Here is a 23,387-nt window from a genome sequence, read left to right on the forward strand (position 1 = left end):
CGGAATTTTATGAGCTTCAAGTATAATAGTTGTTTAAATGGTCGGTCTAAGCAAAAGTTCGTTATACAAGTCATAAATTGTAACGAGCCGCTCAAGTACATATTAGTGTTAAATCTTTTTTGGGTCTTTAAATTGGAAAAAAAATTCAGAAAGAAGAGACTAGTCTGAAAAACAATAATGTTTTTAAAGTGTAATAATTGTTTCAATTTAGGTGTAATCCTTAAGTACTTTAAGTCATCTTAGAGCTGAACCTCAGTATAATTTTAATGAAACTTTAGATAATACTTAAAAATGTTAAAAATTATTATTCTAGCACTTTCGTCTTCACTAATTCTATCTACGATTTCCGATCGCTGAAAACTATCCTTAAGTGCTAAAATTAAAAACAGCTTACGAACAACAATTTCTTATTCTTATATCTGAGAATTACAAGAGCCTTTTTTTCCATAGAAATGGGGCATAAACGGAATTCGGATCTGAAGTACCTCTTGCTAACAAATATGAATTTTTTACAGTACATTTTCAATTTTTACTGACTGTTTTTAATGCTCCTTTTTAAACTTTAAACAAATTTATTGAAAAATAATTATAAACTGTATGCTAGTTTATCACTAAACTGATATAGGTGGACTAAAGTTAAGTATAGTCAAGTAGGTCAAGTAGGTGGACTAAAGTTAAGTCGCGCAAGTTGGACAGATCAGTGTTTTTCTTGTTTCTTTTTTTTACGATTTTATGTGAAAAGATTTTGTTACAAGGTGTTTTTTAACATACATTTGTTGAATAATTTACCATGGCATATACAACCTACGAAAGAGCTTTTCCACCGTTTGGTCTGGAGGTTGGGCACCAACGTAAAGACGGCGGTGGACGCAAAGTCTCAAACATCTCACAAATATCCTATTGTAACGCACTATTAAGACATTGTCGATGAAATAAATTATCTCCATCTATTTATCTAAAGACGATCTGGAAACCTTCTCATACCTAAACTAAGTTTTAGAATTTCAATTCTCACAATACGTATAGTTACAGATAGATTTTAAAGAATTTCAAGAAAATATAAACAAAGACAATAATTTAATGGACCTCTTATATCCTTTCCTGTTGAATTGTGATCACAGCGCTTTAAAGTTATGTCAAACCTGAGGTTTTTTTTACATGATTTAACTTCGATATACTATAACGGGTGTGATTCTTGAAGAACATTTGAATTCGTATAATTTTGTGATCTTACTTTCTATTTAGAAATTGTGAATCTCTTGAAAAAGAAGTGGCAAAGCGTCTCAGCTGTTCGGAATGTTCGACCCCATGATTTAAACGCTATACTTCAAAATTTGCCTATACTTCAAAAGTACTTTCGTATCATTTGCCGTTCTCCTGTTTACAACCGATTAATTGAAAAGATTGAATCACTCATAAGATCACCCAAAATAGCTTAGAAATAATATATTGAATTTCGGATAAAAAATTGTTATCGGTTATGAACCGATTCATTACCAGTACAGAACTCATTGGAACTTATTCAGTTTTTTTTTTGGAAATTCCAAGACCTTTCCAACGATCCTAAATACCATTCGGTTTAGAAATGCGTTTTCTAGAGCTTTTTTAACCTTTGGCCTTGAAAAACCGTTATCAGGAAAGATTCATTGGGATTTTCGTATGTGGACGTAATGTCCGCTTGGACAACCTCTAAAACTGATCTTAAAAAGAAAAAAAATTGCACGATGAGTTTTCGAATAATCCCAAAAAACATGGTGGGAAAATGAGGGGCTTTTAACATGTTAACAGTCCCACGGTCGACTTATGGAGGAGGGTCCTCCGAAGGTCACAAGTCTCAATCTCCAACTCGAAACTTTAGATTATCAAAATTCTACTATTATTATTAATCGTATCGAGATATATTCATTACAAAGGTAATCATTTTTACAATGTCCATATCCCGTGTTAGAAGAACCTGCTAGTCCGTTTGTAGACTCGCCCAGGAGCGCCTTCCCCGTATTGTGGATGCTTCTTCTATGCTCCCGGAATTGTTGGGCGTAGGCGGTGCATTATATTACGTTATTAACATATGAAAATTGTCTAAATTAGACATTCAGATCTTTGCACCGGGCGGGACTCGAACTCACAACAGTAAGTCGAGCCAGGGAATCGATCCGCCCAAGAGCCAACGGTCTTGCCTATTGCGCCACTGATTCCCCAAAATTCTACTAACCTAACCAATCTAACGACCCCATGGAGGAGTAAGGAATCGAAAATTTAAGCATTATATACTGCGCTCTCTATGGAGTTTCAGCAGTAAGAATGTAAACCTTTAGCCTGTAACCCAATAAATCCCCGGTAAAATTAAGTCATATGGCTTAACATGAAGTCTAAAGACAGTCTAATAATAGTTTGAAGGTAATGTGTATACCGATGCCAACAAAAATCCCGAAATCCAAAATCCTGAAAGGATTGATATCATACGAAAGATAATGTGTGAAATAATTTCCCATAATACTGAAAACGTTTGCCTCCAGCAAACACGAATACAATAGCAGGAGCAGCTATGACATACTTATCAATTAGTGAATTTGACTTTCGAGATTTTGATCAGAACCCGTATGTACATAGAGTGAAGTCGAGTCTTTACAGGATACGTAAATTATATGATCTGACCAAGAAAGAATCCATTCAAAAATCATATCCGGTTTTGAGGATTACCAACAGGGCTTTTTACATATGCAAGTGTTTTCTTTTTTTTTTGAGAAAGTTTGTAGTAGGACTGTTGAACCTAAAAGAGTTGGAAGGAGAAAGTCCGTCCGGACGAAGACTCTTCTAAGCTCAACAGTCCTACTCCAAATTGTACCTAAAGCCTCAACACACCGGAAGCACCTTTCATCAAAAATTACTTTTCAAACAATGTCGCCAGTAGAAGAAACTGGGGCAGTAGTAAGCACGGGGTAGTTGTAAACACTGATATTCTTAGACTTATATCGACTATTTGTTCAGGGAACAAGGATCCCTACACTAAATATAAATTCATATAAGTCTTGTCCACTCAAAATAAATATTTAATTAAAAATATCGTAGTGTTTATAACTATTCCGTGTTTACTACTGCTTCAGTTCCCCCTAGCATTGTTTGGAGAAATACCAAAAATCCTACTACTGGAACCGGTGAACGTCAGGGAAAAGGGTGTCAGCTTAGAAAATTCTAGATTCTTCCCATCTTCCCATGGAAAGAATCTAGAACTTTCTAAGCTGACCCCCTTTTCCCCGACGTTCACCGGTTCCAATAGTAGTTGATAACCTGTTGGATAACACTTTCAATACCAAAAATCCGTCAAATGATAATATTGGTCTCAATCCCGATATGTATACACTTTTGGGATGTTAAAGCAAGTCTAAAAATTGTTAAAAATCCTTTTAGAATTTTTAAGTTCATTCACCTTCTTGTTGTCTAGATATGATTTATATTGAGGAACGTGTTTAAACCTCTAGTCTAAAGACTTTATTAGATACCATATTTTAAGCCACATTGATTCACAGCATTCAGAATTACAAATACCCTCTCGAGGTTCGATTGTGAAATTGCACAGTCCCATCAAATGCATACAACATACAATAGTGCATTTTGAAAAGAGTGTGCAACAGAGACAGAGATGATACATGCATTGGAATGATGAATTTGTTATAGGAGTGGATATAAGCAATATGTTCTCTCTCACTTGTGCAAACGAGAACCTAACTACAATGTTTCATGTGCACGATAAAACTTCTGCTTTTGTGGGAAAGGAATGTGGTGCATTTCCAAGAAAATTGACAGCAATTCTCATGAGACAGATACATTTGTAGTTAGTGCTCACAAGTAGGATAGCACGATATATTTTGATATTTTGTTTGGGTTTTTAAATGACGTGGCTAGAGTCTTGTTTTTGTATATATGTATATGTATATATTATATTATATATATTTATTTTGAAAGAACGCGAAAAAAGGCGCGCTGCGTTATTCAACCGTTTTGTTTGTTGCATTGAAACGCTAATAGCATTGTAATGAATTTTTCCACTTATATTTGCTGAAATTATTTAGAAAGACTTATGGGTTCGATCGAGCAGCAAAATTCACCACGAATTATATAATGTGTTTCTACTATTGAAGGCAACTTTGCTATGTTGTACAACATGTACAACAATCACAAGTATTACTCTACCCTTTATGTTGCTTCTCTGCAAATGCCATGGTTTTTCTCATCTTACGCAATGCTGACAATTTGATTAGTCGACTGACGACAAATATAAAAGGGGATGAGATTATCTGGAGGCGAGTGGGTGGCAGTTGGTGAAAAAACGTGATATGATAGATCTGTGGTTACGGAAGGGAAATTGGGAAATTGGAACACCTCAGCAAGTTAATTGCCTGATATAGATCAGCAAGTTTGTATTGAAGCAACTTATTAGTGTCGACTTACCGCTTTTCGCCAATAACCGACTTAACTGCAACTTTGACTAAATTGGTTATGGATTCGTACTTAGATAATCTGAATTGAAATAATTCAGTAATTATGCAATTCTAGAGTACTTTTAAGATCATTTGATTAATTTTTATCAATTTCTAAGGGAATTGTCCAACCTTTGAATTGGTTTGTCCTGAATTCCAAAAATTTTACATCATAATATTCTTGTTTCACTTCCATCATTTTGTTTTAATGAAGAGTAAAGACAAGTATGTCGATAGGGGAGACTGGGGCAAAAAGTCAAGAATCGAAAAATTCAAAATTCAATATATTCCAAGGTAAGAAAGGTAGCGGCTCAAGTTTTTCTCCATAGACCTTCTTCAACGTCGTAAGTTTCTTAGAATTCCAACAATGAATTTAGAAAATAAAAAATATCGAAATTTTTAGCCCTATTTTTGAAATATTTTCCTTGCAGAAGATAACAATTATTACCTACTTATTTTCCAAATTTGATGCACTGGTGAATATTTTCTAAATAATTTGGATTCTTTGAATATGAATCCGCTATCTATTTTAGAATTTCACAAAAGTTGTTTTCTTCAGAAATCCTTTTATTAAAAATGTCCACTTGGGGTAAAAAGTAACAAAAGGTATAGAGCAAAAAGTAACAAAAGTGCGAAGCAATTTCTGATGTCTCACGGCGAAAAGAAACGTCATTATCATGTCTCGCCGGTTGTTGTTTGCATTGGTCAAACGATTTGCAGTCTTTTGTGTGTTTTTTTCTAAAACAGCTTGAAAAGTGCTTTTCTCGTTTTCTCACTTTTCTCGCAAAGGAAACGGTGTTTAACAAAAGTGTAGATGAATAAATTTTCCATAAAAATATGTCCTCTAGGTATTTTTTCAAATTTACGGAAGCCCGTAATGAAGCGAATCAAAATATGATAATACCTAATGTCTGGTACTATATGCCCCAGCATTTTTGAGAATATTCACAAAATTACCTTTTAGAAATTGGCTCGATAAACGTATTTCCTGAAAAAATAAAGCAGAGGCGTGCAAGAACCGTTGAAACCGAATAAACGTCAAATGCAACATGTACGTCAATGCTCATAACGCTACAAGGAACAAACTTATTTTGACGTTTATTCGGTTTCAACGGTTCTTGCACACCTCTGAAATAAAGAAAAATTACTTACACAAAGTTGTAGAGCGGTAAATTTCCTATAAAACTGCGCTTATTAGAAATTTTTGAAGCACTCGAGTAGCTTGTAAAAAAATAAAATATCCGTTTTGTGACTTTTTGCCCCAGTCTCTCCTAATCATTGTTTCTAACGAATTTTATCAATTATATATAGAGCTCCATTTCTCCTTCATTCGAGAAAAGGTTTATTCAAATTGTCTGTTAACTTTTCTGAGACCGAAACGCTTAGTCTCACTCTTAACTGTAGTGACTTCGGCGAGGCAGCGTGATGTTTTTGTTCACTTGTAAATATTTGACATATTGAAGCAAATTGCTTAAGCTTGTATTGAGAAACTGTCAAGATTTATTCAATAATGTCAAATATGGACATAAATTACTCTAATGTATAGAGACCATTAGAATGATCTTGGACTACTTAAAAAGTTTCAACTTATTTCAACTGATTATTAAACATTTCTTGACAAAATTTAATGGTGTTAAGGTAAGAGAAATACATATCGACCGTTTAGCTTGGATCGTCCGGTGAACATTTCGTTCTTATACGAAAATGCCGTTAAATCATTTCTAAAAACGGTTTTTTCCAGGTCAAAGGTTAAAAAGGCTCTAGAAAGCGTATTTCTCATCCGAATGATATCATTTTTGGGCTCGTTGGAAAGGTCTTGGAATTCCTGACAAGCTTGAGGTAATTTCAATTGGTTATGAACCGGTAAAAAACTGGTTGATAATCAATAACTAATTGTAAATTCGATGTTCAATTGTATTACGCCTAAAGTATTTTGGACAATGTTCTGAGTGACTTATAAATCGGTTCAAACGATTCGTGTCATACGAAACATAAGCACTTTTCCCGAATTTAGTATTCAGCTGGAATATTTTGTCACTCCTTTTTCTTAAAGTGACGAAAAGTGATTAGGGGAATGTTGTCATGGTTCGCACAGAGTGTACCTTCATAAAATGTAAATTTAGATCATTATTAAGCTCTTGAAACGTGATGAGAAATGGTAGGTCAGCTCTTTGCAAACAATGAGAAAATTCGCATCGTTTGAAGGTTCACTCTGTACGAACCATGCCTACATTCCCCTAATTCGCCGTATTTGTTCTATTTCTAAAATTTAATATAGACAAGGGAACATGTGTCGTATGATAAAGAATTACGTTGTCGATTTTAAAGCTCAATATTGATAAAGAATTCACACCTTTATCTCAGTTAGTTGCGAAAGAGACATATAGATCTCGTGACTTGGCAATTGGCGTAGGTTTAGAAAGCGAGGGACCTTTGGTAAACCTCCTTCGTAACTTCCCAGAAACCATTCTCAGACCAAAGTCGCCTCTTGGAAGCCTTTTGTCTCTTCACAACCTTCTCATCCATGTTTTTTTTTGTCTGAGAACACTTCCTCTGAAACATCTTTTTCTTTCTCCCATCTTCAGTCTGACCCGAATGTTGTCTGTTTTTTTTTTTCTTCTTACGGAGTGTTTGTGTGTGAGGACCAAAATATTAATCAGACATGCGTAAATGCTGTGTGTGTGTAACCTTGAATATTTTTCATATATAAGAGAATACATTAAACTAACACACAACTCGGGGGGCCATAAAGCATAAGTGGGAGCCATATTGAATTAAAAAGACGCATCTTGAAACCATTGCGAATTTCTTTGATGCTTGGCATGTCTGATCCTAGGTTCCTGATACAGATCCCGATAGAGATGTTTTTGATGCGTATAATTGTTTTGAGGTTTGAGGAATGGACTTAAGGGTGGACACTGTATAGTTGAAGAATGGGTAAAAGGCTATTTTATGATGAAATATCGACTTCCGCTTTCTTTAATGCCAAGAGTTCTTAATACTAGATTTGACTGCTATCCGTATTTGGAATAATACCAAATGACTCATGCGGTGTCTTGTTTGTCTCAACTATGGTTTGATGGGAAAAAAGTGACTGGCTTTCAAATACAAAAAAAAAGAATTGATCCAAGAAATTGTAAATAATGTAGCGTACTATACCCATGTATTGCGTGCATTATAGAAGCAATGCCGTCATAGCCCCGATTACTTGCCTCGTGATTTCTCTTTGTCGAACTCATTGACTTGTAGTGTTTCGAGTTCCAATTTGGCCAATTGCCATGTTGGGTGAGACACAATTTTGTCCGTTTTTTTTTGTTTCTTCTTACGCCCAAGCACATTTTGTGATGATGCAAACCAGACATGAAATTTCGCATTTTATCTGCATTGTGGTAAAAAAAAATTCTCACATTATTCAATATTTGAGAAAAGCATCTTGTATTTCTTGACACTTGTCTCCTCAGTTTTTTTTATCATGAGAATCCCCATTCTTCAATGTTCTAGAAATATTTCTCATATTGTTGTGAAAAAAAGGCATGTATATGAAATAGCGTGTGAGAAAATGGGTGTTTTGAATGGTTGTATGTGTTGTTTTTATTTATGGAGGTATATGGCAGTTGGAATTGTGTGTGTTTTATCAAAACAATAACAACACCACGTCATCTACCGCAGTCTCCTTCACTTAAAGTAAAAAAGAACCCACCAATACCATTCTGATTCACATTGAGGGCATCGAATTACGTGAATGCTCTAGATGTATTAGGTCGAAAGCCCCAGAATTTGGGGTTACCACCGCTGCGTGAAAATTCCCACAACATCATCTCTTGTTTACATAACAAAGGACAAGTCAGTTGTTGGGATATTTTGTTTTGTTGCAAACTTACGTCCATTGAATGCATATATACTTATGTATAAGGCATTAGGTATATACAATTGTTAGATAAATGGAGTTTTTCTAGTTGATAGAGACTCCAAAATCCACCCTTATGGAGCTTTCTTGCAAATCTGGCAACCCTGTGAGGGAAATTTAATACAACAACTACACATTCACCGATCCATTCATATAGGCTCGGCCATTTTGGAGAAATCTATGTATGCGTGTGTTTGTGTTTTTGGAGGGGAAATGGGACTTGAGTGCTTGGCATTTGATGTTGTGTAGTTGGTTCAGTCGGTTAGAAGATCTTGTGACGGGTGGACCTCAACCAGAATCGGCTCCGCTGTTACAACAACAACAAAAACAAAAAGAGAATTTGCTATCACTGTGAGCAAATACTGTGGTGTATTCTTGGCTCAAAATTAACTTGAGATATAAATTCGATATCAAAATTCCACACCCCGAAAAGTTCAATTCAGTATAGCAGTAAATAAGTTTAAAAAGAAGAAGAAGTGGAGAAAATTTTCCAACACTTGTGCATTTATAGCTGTTTATTTCCGGATCAAAGACCGACCGATACCATTTTACCACAATATATCTACATGATTCATGGGTGTGGTAGTTAGTGATTGAGAGAATTGTTTTTGCTTTTGGCGTAAATCGACCAACATTGTGAAGTGGTATAAGTGCGCGTGTTTCTCGTTTGAAAAGCAAAAGAGACAGACATAGGCTCCCCAAAGGTAGTGGAAAAGAGTCAGAAACTTGTAACAGATATATACGAGTTTATAAATAACTTGACGAATTTTTCGGGTAACAAACTCCTCGAAATTTGAGTGTGAGAAAGACAAACAATCATATTGAAAAGCAGCAAGTTGAAGTGAAATAGAAAGAATAAAACGTTGGATATCACTATAAGGGCAGCTTATATAGTGCTTGCGCCATTGGATGAATAAATTCTTTTGTTATTTATACAACATTATCTTCAGTGGAGATTTATAGGTGTATACTATCCCATTTTACTCTCAAACGAGGTGAAAATATACCACTGTTGTAGAAACACCGACGGTGAACGTATAAACACTCAGGTAGAACCGTATACAGTGTTGGATGGACTAGGAGACGCTCTTACTGAAAAGAAAAAGAAAAACAAAATTGTGATAGTAAACAACAATATTTGGTGTTAAGACCAGAAAACTGGGCACGAAAAATTCCAATAATATACCCTCAAGCTTGAGTTGCGAGGGAAATATAGGGGACGAGAAGATATTGAAAATGCCCAGCAAGCAGGCAAATGATGTGTTGGCTGTTGAAGAATTAGTGCATGAAATAAAGGAGAATCTTCGACTGAAGGCCCGACCGTCCCATCATCCAAATCGCAGCTCAAGACCATCACCCTATCACATCCCATGTCGATCATGGAGCGATGGATGTACAGAGAAGCACCATCATCATTCCACGGGAAAGAAAGATGTCGATCCTGCCAGTATCGATGACCCTTATGAATTGCTGCAGGCCCTCATTAAGAGTAACAACCTGGTCAAGGAGGCCGTTAGGCGTCTTCAACTGAATCTCTCGCCCAAGCAACGATACTTCTACGAAAGTGACGATGAATCCAGATCACCTCTATTAAGGATGTGTCACCTTGAAATATAAAAGAAAAAGGACACACTGTTGGATTGTGCGTGAGATGGATAACCACTCACATCTCACACTTCACCCCACCTCTTTGGATCTATCATGTCACTGGATGCTGGTTGGCGTTTGATGTGTGTTATTTAAAAAAAAAAAAACGTGTGTGTTAAGTGTCTTTTTGGACTCTGTAACCAATTTTGATTGCCCAGAATCACTGAGAGTGCTGTTGACTATTTAAGGCTCCCCATCTCAACTTTAAATGATGCTTAGATTGAATACATCCCACCAAACTACTATAAACTTAAATAATGAAAGACGTATCCAAAACATTATGCTCCAAATGGTGGTCTCGTATATCGAAGACCGAGAAACCTCCCAGCTATAAAGACAGAAGTGTCGGAAGAGAAAGATCAATTTGGTAAACAACTCTTCACAACTTCGACTTCACAAAAGATGAGTGTTCGTGTACTTCAAAATTTTTGGACTATTGAGCCTCAATACCAGGAACAGTATGAAAAATTTTGAGATAGTAATATGGCGGTCATCGGAAATGGGGTACTGGAGAAAAAAAACAAATGTCGAGAAAAACAAGTAAACATGATGATTTGGTTGAGAGAGAAAAAAAACAAGTGGTACGATGGGGAAAACATTGTGAAGTGGTGTGAGTGTGGTAAAATCAAAATGGCCGACATGGAAAGTTGAAAACAAGAGAAACGTGTGCTTTTCCTGTAATCCCCCTTTAGCACCTACAGCAGTATCCTGGAGATGGGGATATCGATTGTGCTTGGGATGGCATTCCTGGTGGGTGGGAATGATGTTTGTGTCTGCTGGATGAAGAGAGGCTCAATACAACCCAGATGGGAGTTTGCAGCAGCAATAATAAGGTGCGATTTGAAAGTTAGTTAATATAATATTTGTATGTTTTCTTTTTGGGGGAGAGAAAGAGAACAAAAACAAAACCTATAACTTAAGTCCGTGCTGTCTGTTGTAAGATATTCCAAGTCAAATGACACAAAATGATGATGCAATCATTGGAAAAGGAAATGGCGCGTCAGAGATGATTCTTAGTTGAGGAGTCATGTTTACTATTGTTAGCTTTTGTTTCACTGTCATCTCCTCCCTCTCTTTTACTCTTGTCAAAGGGGAAATGTCAAAAAAAAAAAACGATTCAAGATGGCACCCTGGCTTTTAACTCAATTCAACTATCATGCAAATGTGAATCAACAGAAAGTCAACAAAATGTTGAAATCCTCCGAGCATTAGCAAATTTTACTATGTTTCTGTGCATCATGACAGTCATTTACTCATCGCGTGACGTCAGCGCACTGGAGGCAAACATTGTTTTGTAAACATCACACACACTCACACACCTTGCAGTATGTTTACAGTTTTGTCGACTTGATGGGTCTGTGTGTATGTGTGTTGCATACAAAACATAGGAAAGAAATAAAATGTCTCAAGCGATGAAAATGCCAAATGGAGGTTTTCTCTGCAATGGCTTGAGGACGCTAAAAGAGATTGTGAAAAGGAGTAAGAGAGAGAGACGGAAATGGAGAAAGATGGTTGAATTGCAAAATAACATCGATTCTTACCTGTTTTTGTATACTGTTTTGTCTCTGGTGACGCCATATATCGATGAAAATATGTCGGGCAATAAACTCATCTCGATATTTCACAATGTTTGCATCATTTTTGCATTACTCTCAATTGTTTATTAAATATTTAAACCGTTTTTTTTTTCCTTTTGTTTCCTATTCTTCCCCTGAAAGAAAAACATACAATATATCCTCCATCGAATATTAGAATATAAAATTTTTATTTCCAAAAAAAAAATACAAGTATGGTCAATCACTGGAAAATGTCATAACAAATATTACTAATAATAAAATGTCTCAAGATTTAGAGATGAAAATATGAGAAATATATAATGGAAACAAAATCTGCTTTTGTGATATAGTTTTATTATGGTGAAAGAGAAAGAAGAAAAAAAGTTAAGAAAAGTATACTTATCGAGAAGAAATGCTATATATTTAGAAACTGTATAACAAATTAATCTAAAAACCTAATAATAAAAAAAATATAACAATATAGAATGAAAAAAAAATAATGGAAAATGATGTTAGATGATGTAAATATATTTTTTAAAAGAAAATGAAAATCAGTCGCAAATAGTCAACAGCATAAATAGATTTCTGATTTATCAAAAAAACTATATATGAAAAAGATAATGATAAACTTCTGTTAAATCTTGGTTATTTCTATGATTTCTAGTAGAATAACTAAGAGATAGGATCAGTATGTAAATTTCCAAAAAAAGAAAAGAAAAATAATATTGCATAAATGAAGAATGAATGGTAATTATTTAATTACTTTAGAAACTTTTCAATATTTAGCAATTAGATAGTTTTTTTTTAATATGAAATTTCAAAAATGAATCACTTAACCGGATATTGCCGAATATATTTTGTGAGGAAGACGCAACAACAACAAAAATTAAAAAATATATATTTTGAGGGTGAATTGAGATGCTCGTGGGAGAAAGGCAAAGAGAAATATTTGGAATTTTCATTTCAATAGACTGCGTAAACAACCATAAATAATTTTTTTTTAAATATTCATAAGATTTTACGAAATTTGATTTATTTTCAAAATCATCCCTCACTGAGAAAAAAAAACAATATGATATTTTCCATTGAGAAATGATAAGTAAAAAAAAATTTAGATGAGAAAGTAGGCGAAAAAGAATGATAGACTGCAATAAAAGAAAAAAAAGAATAAAATTTTAGATTTAAAATAGAAATCATGTAAAAGTAAATTTATAGGTAGGATCCGTATGAAAATGAGAAGAATTGGGAGTTGGGGGAAAATACCAAGGTTTTTTTTTTAAATACTTTACTGGAGGTTTTTTTTTTAAATACTTTACTGGAGGTTTTTAAAACGGCTTAAAATACTTTTGACCTCAAATTTTGTCTAGGTTGCTTACTGGAAATTGACAGTTTAGTCAGCAATTGTCAAAATTTGACACTGACAGCTGTTCATCAGTTTATCCTTGACACTTAAAAAAATTTAAATGAAGAAAAAAACTTGAAAACCCTCATTTTATCTAAAAAAATTAAAGAAAAATTATACGCTTAACATTTAGATTTTGTCTTGGGTTTCATTCACCAACTATCTAAGTGGACAAAAAAACTTTTGAATTCTTTACTAAATTGATATAATAAAAAAGAAATCACTAATAATAAGATTTCAATGATAATAAATTTCTAAATGTGTGTATTTTGTGTAATGCATGCAAACAGATAATACAATCTCTAAGAATGATAAAAAAAATGATATATAAAAAATCTTCTATCATAAAATTATTTCAATAAAAATATTTAAAAAAAAAACAAATTTGAAATTTAAGAATATCGATGAAAATCTTTAAAAAATTGTACAATGTTTAAAGATAAGATTTCAAAGATTAGGTGTCTGAATAAAAGATTCACTCCCCCTCCAAAAAGAACACACAAAAAAAACAAAAGGAAAAGATATTAGTTTGTGTAAAAATCATATTTCAGAGATAGAAAAAAGAAGGCAAAAAAACATGATGATTGGTGACATGAGATAAGAGAAATATTAAGGAAAAAAAAAGAAGAATGTTCCTTTGTACCTAATTAAAATTAAAATACAATAATAAAAATGATAAAAAAAATAAATATTGAAGAGAAAAAAAAATTTAATAATTTACAGGGTGAAATAAATTTTAGGAATCATACACAATTTTCTCTATAGGGCTGAATTCATACCCTGTGTTTTTTTTTTATTTTAGTAACAAATTGATAATTTTTAATTAGGTTTCTTTTTAAATTAAAACAAAAAATCTTTCCTACTGAGAAAAACAACACATTCTTAAATATTTAAGAATTATTTTCTACGCTTTATTTCTCACAATTTCTGCTTAAATATATTTTAGTAATAATGTAGGTTTTTTACAAATTAATAAATATATCTCTCACTAGGCTCACATCTCCCATCTCTTATCCATAACAATGAAATAGTTGATGATACTATGTGGTAGAAATATTAGTAAAACAAAATATTTAAATATTGTAATAGTTTCTTCATAACAAAAAGGATAATTAAAAAAGATACACGTCCACTTTATTATACTACAATTTTTGCAGGAAGAAACCATATTTGAGGAAATACAAATTGAAAAAAAAGAATAGTTGAAAAAATTAAAACCAAGAATGCAATAAGAGAAATATACGAAAAATATGAATTTAGCGTGTTTGCGTGTTGAATGTGGCAGAAAAAATCCTATTTGAGTTTTTTTTTTTAAATGTTTTTAAAGGCATAAATATATTTTCCCCTGTTTTACTGTGCATGTATATATTACTGCTTTTTTTATTGAAACACCACGATATTTACTTTATCGACTATTCCCCTGTTGTTTTTTTTTCTAATTTGTATACAAGAGAATAATAAAAAGAGCACATATGAAATAAAACCAACAGGGACAAATGAATCAATGAGGAAACTTCTCATATTCCTTACTAATTAGCATTTGGCTGAAATTCGTGTTTTTGTTTTTTATAGCAAAAGAAGTTCACACGCTATTCACGCTTACAAGTTGATATTTATATCGATTTGAAGAGTATGGTGAGAAAATTAATTGTTCTTAAAGATTTGCTGGTTTTCTGCATAAACAAAAATAAAGTATAATATCGATTTTGAACATGAAATTGAAAAAAAAAACTGAAAACGAATAAAAGTAACTCACATATACTAATGTACCTACAGTAATAACATGGAGGAAAATAAATAACAATGTCTGTTTTCTGTGTATAGAAAATAGTGAGAGAGAGAGAGAAAGTGAAATGATGGAAAATTGCGACAATTTTTGAAAGATATCCTACATAACAAATAGTAAAAATCATTTACAAAATAATTACATTATAACTTAGTAAAGAATACAAACAAGAAAAAAAATAACAAATTATAGAAAGTTCTTTTATTAAATTTTTTTTTCCTAATTTCCTAAGTGAAAGTGCATGTTTTAATGCATATTTTATTACTATGTATTTTCCTTTATTCAACATAGTTTTTATTAGATATTATTTCACAAAATAAAAACTTTTATTAAAAGAAAACAACATCTTTGAATGCCTCCTCAATGCAACACACCCGCATATTTTTTGAGAGGAGGTGAAAAAAATTGTAATATGAAATAATTAAACTGTATTATTTAATGATAAAAGGAGAAACATAATAATTATTATGAAAAATTGAGGAAAACTATTAAACACAGTTCTCTAAAGTGGTAAATTTGTCTTTTATTTATGGTTCATTGTGTCTTGTCGATACTGTCATCCTTCTTCTATTTAATGTCAATATACTGTCAATTTGACATTACAGTAGACTCTCTCTCAATTGGGCATTTGGGGCAAAATGTCATCCGGTTTATCGATAGATTCGGGCGTCAAAGCCTATGTAAATTTCACAAAAAACGCTGAATTATAAAGAATCATGATAAATTGGGAAGAACTACAGCGAATTTGAGTGAATTAGCTTCATGTGAAAATTGTCAACAAAATTTTTCGCCCGATTGAGTAAGAGTCTACTGTACTTTGAAATCCTCAACAAATTTCCTTGGAGTCCTAATGGAAGAAACAGGGGCATGATATTTCCTATGTTTCCCATATGTTTCTAGCGAGCCGAAAAAACTTTTGGGTTCATTAGCTGTTTTCTGTCAGTGTAGAATGAATTAGCAAATAATAGTAATACAAAATAAAAGCCAATTTAATAGCGAAGAGGCAACCGAAAACCCCAAATTGGCAACCTACGTAGTTTTGGAGATATCTCGTGAAATGTGTACGAAAACAGGGAAAAATTTACACTAAAATCGGTCGCATTTTTTAGAGCTAATGTCACCCCCTGGGAAGAAACATAATCCTGATGTATGTTGAAGAAAACTACTAAGCACAGTTCTCTAAATAGTTCAAAAAGATTTTTATTTTATCGGTCACTCCAGTCAAGTGTGCTAATCCGGGCACTTCGCTATTTGGATCGTTTATGACTAATCCACTTAAAATAATATTTTTATTTTCATTTTCGTAATATAGTCACTACAGTAACATAATATAACTATTCAAGTTCGAGAAAAAGCAAAAATAACATTTTTATCCATTAAATATGTGAGTATAATCGACTCATTTCAATCTTGTGCCACGAAAAATTTTCTAGCAGTGATATTTCGCTAATGATAGCTGGTTTATTGAAAACATATATTGTTTTTTCCTTGTGAAGAAGTATTTTAAATCCAAAGGTTTAATTAAAAGTGAATTAGCGAAAAGGCGACCCAGTTTTTTCATGCTGACTTCTTTCTGTATTATCATTATTTTATAAATTTTCTTTAATATTTTTGATAATTATTTTTATATTATGGTTCTGAATGAAACAGTGAATAATTCTATGGATTTAGAAGAAGTAAAAAGGAATTTCATCAGTTCAAAAACAAAGCGTTTAAGTAGCACTGTTCGGAAAACGATCTTCTTACCGCACCTTACTATATCTTGTCGCTACTATAATTACTCTGCAGTTGAATATCAATTTAATATTATAATCGTGCTAAAAATTGAGGAACGCTATTAAACACATTTTTCCAGAATGGTAAATAGGCCTTTTGCTTTTATGGTTCACTGTCTTATCGACTCTGTCATTTCTCTCCTGTTTAATGTCAATTTACTGTCAATTTGACATTAATTTAAAATCTTAAACGGATTTATTAACACATTTCTACAAATAGGTCAATTTTGTCTTTTATTTCTCTATAAGGTTGGCTGTATATTTAGATACAGTCATGTCATCTATGTTTAATGTCAGTTAACTGTCAATTTCACATTTGTTTAGAGTCCCCAACGGTTTTCTTTGGATTTATAAAAATTAAACCATAATAAATTTATATCAAAATTGAGAAATTACTATTAATCATTATTCACTAAAATACTAAATTGGTTTTATGGCTCGCTGTCGTGTTTGATGCTATAATCTCTCTTTAAATTGAATTTCAATTGACTGTCAGTTTAGGATTAATTTGAAATTCTCAAAGGATTCCTATTTGGAGTTTTGAAAGTAATACTTAGATTTTCCAAATAACTTCAAAAAGCCCTGCAAGAGTGCTGTTGTCAGGCTAAAGCAGATAATCTCTCTCTTCTGCTGTCACACTCCAAATATACAATGTTGAACGATAAATCGATTGGCAATCCTCCCCTCTTCGACACATAATAAATATTGTCTTATCTTGGATGGAATTTCTGTGGAGACTGTAGAGGAAAATTTCTCATCAGTTTTTCTCACATACGAGGAGTGTCCACAGTTATTTTTACTGGCAACATTTACCTCTGTCTTTCAAGACTAAATTTAGCTACACAATGTCTGGACGATTTTTCCAAATGGGACCCCAAACTCACGCCATCCCCATGGAGATGTACCGTGAAAATCGCGAACGTGTGACTAAGGCCTTGAAAGTGGCCATGCCGACCATTAAAGAGGGTTCCCTGGTACTGCTTCAGGGAGGCCAAGATAAAAGTCTCTATGACACCGATGTTGACTACGTGTTTCGTCAGGTGAATAAATCTTTTAATATTTCCGCATGAGAAGCTGCCTGGAGACTCTGTCGCTCATTCAAATCCCCTTGTAGGAATCATATTTCACGTACCTTTTTGGCGTCACTGAACCTGGATGTTATGGTTGCGTGGATGTCTTCTCGTGTCGAAGTTTACTCTTTGTACCACGCCTCCCGGAGGAATATGCCGTCTGGATGGGGAGACTATTTACCAAGGAAGACTTTAAGGTCAAGTACCAAGTTGATGAAGTTCACTATGTTGATGAGGTAAGTTTTTTTTATAGCAACCATTTAAATTTAAACCCAAAAATGACATTTGCTATAATTACTTTGACATCTGTCACAATATTTCAAAATTGTCAAAGTACAAAGTCATGCACAATTACAATAGTTTTTGTTTTGAATACATGTTTTAACTGCTCGAACTCCACAAGAGAGCAGTTTCCACAATCTAATTTTTTCAACTTCTCAACATCCTGGGTTCCGAACGGTAAGAGATATTGACTTCCGGAATTTGATGACCCCCCTCCCCACAAGTAAACATTTTAGCGAACCGATTTACTCAAATTACTCCCCACCCCTGCCAAGCCCTCCAAAAACATCTTTTTTTACTTCGTTCAAAATTGGATCTGGCGATTTAGATCATTTTTGGATATAACCATTTGTCGATCTTGGCCTGACTCAAAACTCGTCGCTACTCGAACCTGTTACACCACTTTTCCCCAAATCCGCATCCCTAATGTGGCATTACCATTTAAAAAAAACATTTCCCCTATTTAACTTTGGATCCTGTTTTCGCTGCATCATTCCCTGTCCCCTTTATGTCAAGTAGCTGTGCTACTGTGGAAACCAGTTCTCACAGGAGGAAAGCCTGTGTGAATCTGGGCTAAGTAGTGCCGATCGTGGGAGAGATCGGACGGTTTCCCACAGAAGTTTCGGATCTGTCCACTGCAAGCGCCTGGCAAGTTGGCTTTTTTATATGGAGCTATTTGAAGCCAATTCCTAAATTGATCTCAGACTCAGCTCACAGTGCTCCAAGGAAAAATTTATTTAAACAAAAATTTAGTATATTTATCCCTCCATACGGAAATGTATCTTATAATACGGAAAAACTTCTCACTTTTTAAATATTTAGCATAACGATCACGAGTGCAAGAAAAATTCCCATACACATTTGTATGTGAAAGTAAGAAATTGGCTTCAACTTTGAAGGCCACTCGCCGGGGACTAGGTCCACTGTCCTCATCACATACGGCTACAATAATGAGCTGGTATCCTGGTCTACGCCGTCGATGCATCAGCGGTTGTATCGGGTTCATTTTCTCAAAGCATAAAGTTTGCCTCTAGAGCTAAAGACTGGTCGCCGTTATCCTTGCGAACTAAATGACCAGCCTACCCGAGCCAATTGAGGCGTACTTGCTAGACGCCAGTAAATTATCTCTCGGTAGCACCATTCCACACATTATCCTTCGTATAATTTCAACTCTTTCAGGATTTTAACTATTCGGGATATTGGCTGACTCTAATTTACACAAATAAAAAGACACTTTAGAAAAGAGCCGTCAAAATATATTGTTATGAATATGGGTAGAGGAGTCCCCACCCTTGTAACAAATGTACTCTGACGGACCGACTACACCCTAAGGGTGAATAAACCCATCCGTGGTCTCCATTGAGTAAAAACATCGTGGCTTTCCTTAGTGATAATTTATTTCCCAACTTATAATCTTGATCTGGGTGTAATACCCGTGAATTCCCATCCCGGGGCCGTTGTAGATGTAGTTGAGGGTTGATGTGGCATCAGGGTGGTTAATGGCAAGCCCCGCAGACGACTTGCCCGAATAGATCTCCCGAACTCCAACGATTCCACTACCGTGTAGAGCCCTCTCTATTTCTGGCGGCGGTCATTGGGGCACCTTCAGTGTCCTCAGTGTCTAAGGGGTGGTCCAGGGGAATCAGTGGCGCAATAGGCAAGACCGTTGGCTCTTGGCCGGATCGATTCCCCGGCTCGACTTTTTGTTGTGAGTTTGAGTCCCGCCCGGTGCAAAGATCTGAATGTCTAATCTAGACAATTTTCATATGTTAATAACGTAATATAATGCACCGCCTACGCCCAACAACTCCGGGAGCATAGAAGCATCCACAATGCGCTCCTGGGCGAGTCTACAAACGGACTAGCAGATTCTTCTAACACGAGATATGGACATTGTAAAAGTGATTACCTTTGTAATGAATATATTTCGATACGATTAATAATAGGGGTGGTGCACAGGTTAAATCCCCTTATGGAAGAGGTTCTGCATCTCAACTTCCGATGAGTCCCACGGCGACTCTCCTGGCTAAATTTTCTCACGGCAGACGAATTCAACCTGAACCGTGGAATCGTAGAGACTCCATTTACAGGAACAAGGGGGATGCGCGTGTCTGATAAGGGTTGACATGGTTATTGCAATCCTAGGAGCTTCCCCATTCACACTGTAGGCGACTTCATCATAAACTGTGATTGGTACCACAGGCAATAAATTGCCTGGATCACGATCATGAAGGGGCAATTTAAAGCTCCCTCCTTCTCAATCTTCTCCACAGACATTGCCTTCATTGTCTTTCAAAGGCATATGTGTTGCCCTCCCAAAGTATACGCTTAAGTGTAAAATTGCACTTAAGCGAATATCCTGGAATTTTCGCTCCAAAACGGATATTTGGGGTTGTGAGGGACCCAAAGACGTATATTGGAGTTAGGGGGGGGGGTGCCTTGAATATTTCACAACTCCTAGCCATTTAAAAGACAAATTCGTCACAATAGGGTAAATTAAGCTAATTCAAAACCTGCTCCAAATGAAAACGTCATTTTTTCCATGATGAATACAGTACTAAATTATTATTAATATAATTTTCTATACCACAGTGTCATTATTTAGTTAATTTTGCTCTTGATTAAGCAAAAACCCATTCATATTCACAAATTTTAATTTGTTAATTTCTCAGAAAAATTAATAGTGTACCTTTTTACCATCGAATTTTTCATCGATCGACCATGTTTTCCAATGAAAAACACAATGAGATGATTGTTGTTGATTCGTTTTGTTTAACATTTCATGTCACATTTCTGACTAATTTTAGTTAAATCAAGTGCTAATCTTTATTGTTAACGGTACGTGAAGTTTTCAAATGAAATAATTACTTATTTTGTGAACAAAAAGGGTTTTTCTGAAGTGTCTGCAAATGCTTCAATAGGAAACCCTGGAAATATGATTTTTTTGGAGAGATTTTCCTTCCTATTGTTTTAGATGGGAAAGGAGAAAAGACCAGGAATAAGAACAAATCCTACAATCAAGAGCAACTCAACAAGGTTTTGGAAGCTTTTCGTCGTGGTTTCACTTACACTGTTTGTCTCCAATTAGAAACTTTCCCTTGTCTCCATTTGGATTAATATGTTTCCAATAGAAGCATTTTACGCTCGCGTATTTTTCTTGTATTTAAGAAGTTTTTCAATTATATCTAAAGAAGTTTCACTAAACAGTAACATTCTAGAAACGTCAAGGAGCAAATTTTTGTAATTCCGTTTAGAAAAAATATGTACTTAATGTGTTGAATCTTCTGTCAAAGTTAAAGCGTCCGGAAATGGTTTTGAATTAGGGCATTTACCCTATCTTTAATCTAACGTCTCTAATTTCAGCATGTTCTTGATTAGAGCACTTTAAATCTGAACCAATGCTATTTCCCAAAATATTTTTCAAAACAAAAACGAACTGTATATTGTGTGTTACTCATTAAGTTTATAATTTATTCTTTGAAAATCATAACAAATCTTAAGGGCATTATAAAACCAAAGCAATTCACTATTAAATTGTGAATTGCTTTCTAAAGTCAAGTTAGCTGAAAAATATCCATAAATTCCTCTTCACCTTCATAAATATCATCTACCATCGGAGTCCATTGACCGTCAATTTGAAAAAAAGGCGCATAAAAAGATGTGATCTCTCGATAAATTCTGTGGGTTCTTTTGGCTCGACAAAATATCTTAAAAAAAAGAAAAATAAGCAATCATTGTTCTCAGAACATTTTCTAGTGCGTGGGGATCAATTGAGCTCTCAGTGTGTAAAATGTTGGGGAAAAGACGGAAGCAGTGGAGCGAGGAGTTTCTGAGAGGGTCAATAGACATCCAGTGTCTATGAACAAATTTATTGTTAATTGGCCACGGTCTCTGAAATTTGAAGGTTAAATAGAAATCTCGTGGTTCTTTGCCCCATCTTGTCAAAAAAAAAAACAAAATTATATAAAGCTCTTCAAATGACTTTTGCGATTTTCTTTTATGCGTTCATTTACTTCACGGATTGGCTTTGATTGAGGTTAGCTCTGTGATATTTATTTAGAGAAATTTTAAAATAGGAAAAAGTTTAGTGTCGGGAAATGAGAGCAAACTAACGAAGTATAATTCTTTTTTTCTGATTTACGACAAGAGCTGGGAGAGTTTTACGCTATTTGAAATATAAAGATTAAATGAAAAAGAGGCCATTATACATCACTTTTGTTAATTTTTTTTTTTTTTGAATTTGTGTTTGGATGAACTCGTGGGATATCTCTCATTGCATACATATCTAAAATAATAACATTTGCTACGTATGTATGTTCAAAGAGCAAAAGTTTTAGTAGAAAATCATTATTATTTTAAAAGTTCGAAGGCCTTCCTATAATAAAATATATGTTATGAAATCTTGATTTTGTTCCATGATTTTGAGATCAAATTCTTATAAAAAATAATATTTCCAAACTCAAAATTCAAGATCTAAATAATTTTCACTACTTAATGGTTTAAAAAGTTGAATTGATAATTCCATGGTTCCAAATTGAAACACTTTACAATGAAATAATTATAATGTCTTTTAGATTAGAAAAATCTCGTGAAATCTAAATTCATATACATTTTTCTCCCAAATGTTTTGAATATGCCTATAACATTCTTTTGTACTTAAATTGCATTGCGCTAAATTGAATTTGTTGTGATGTTCGAAAGAAGAAGAAGAAGAATACTGCGAAGAATAGAGCAGTAATATGCAAGATTAAGCTTTATATTCTTAAATTAAGCATTTATGGATCTTAAAATGTCTTAGCTAAGAACCAAGATTTCAAGATTTTCTACACTTAACGAAACGTCATTTCTGACAAATATCTTAATTTCTTTGCCGAATTTTTTGAAATTCTGTCATACAAATTAGAAAAAAGGGACAGATAATCCTAACCGGCTTATGTAGGTGAGATTCTTAACGTGAGCTAGCTCGGAGTGCATGCAAATTCGATTTAGAGCTGAAATTGTGAGTCACCATTCAGTTATCTTGAATCAAATTCGTGAAATTATACAAATTTTGTATTTAAACCAAAATATCAAGGATTTGGATGAACTGGCACAAATGTGATATATGGGTGAAATCTAGACCAGAATGTTCTCTATAATTTTGCCGTAGAACTTGATCTCATCAATTAGTCAGAAGCCAAGATAAGCGAGGTTTTTTGTTTCTTAACTTGTTTTTTTCATCCAGAGTTCCCCAAGTAGTCATTTGTTGAACTTCAACTATATCAAAGAATTGTTGTATTTTGTGGGACTTTCCAGTTAAAACCATATTTTAAGTGTCTTTGTGGAGTAGAGGCAGTCAAATTGGCATCTGAGTGATTTCAAAGCGTTATTATGGGAAAAATCAATTTTTTCACACTTAAACGGCAAAATCGGAGTGATAGCGTAGTCTGAGCGGAAAATGATGTATGGACGAAATGTAGAGACAAATGTCCTCTACTATTATGT

The 23,387-nt window shown here is 34.1% G+C and overlaps 2 protein-coding genes across 2 annotated transcripts in view; both read left to right on the forward strand.

Moving 5' to 3' along the window:
- Positions 1–23,387, forward strand: part of LOC129803226 (xaa-Pro dipeptidase) — a 70,766-nt gene that overhangs the window by 13,349 nt on the left and 34,030 nt on the right. The window contains exons 2-3 of the mRNA XM_055849672.1: positions 17,379–17,591; positions 17,666–17,857. Coding sequence (XP_055705647.1) covers positions 17,397–17,591; positions 17,666–17,857 — 387 coding nt within the window. The 5' untranslated portion in view covers positions 17,379–17,396. The remainder of the gene's footprint in view (positions 1–17,378; positions 17,592–17,665; positions 17,858–23,387) is intronic.
- Positions 9,622–10,002, forward strand: LOC129800293 (GSK-3-binding protein FRAT2-like). Its single transcript, XM_055844572.1, has one exon. It carries the CDS (start codon positions 9,622–9,624, stop codon positions 10,000–10,002), a length of 381 nt encoding a protein of 126 aa, XP_055700547.1.

The sequence above is a fragment of the Phlebotomus papatasi genome, chromosome 2 (genome assembly GCF_024763615.1).
Source record: "Phlebotomus papatasi isolate M1 chromosome 2, Ppap_2.1, whole genome shotgun sequence".
NCBI lineage: Eukaryota > Metazoa > Arthropoda > Insecta > Diptera > Psychodidae > Phlebotomus > Phlebotomus papatasi.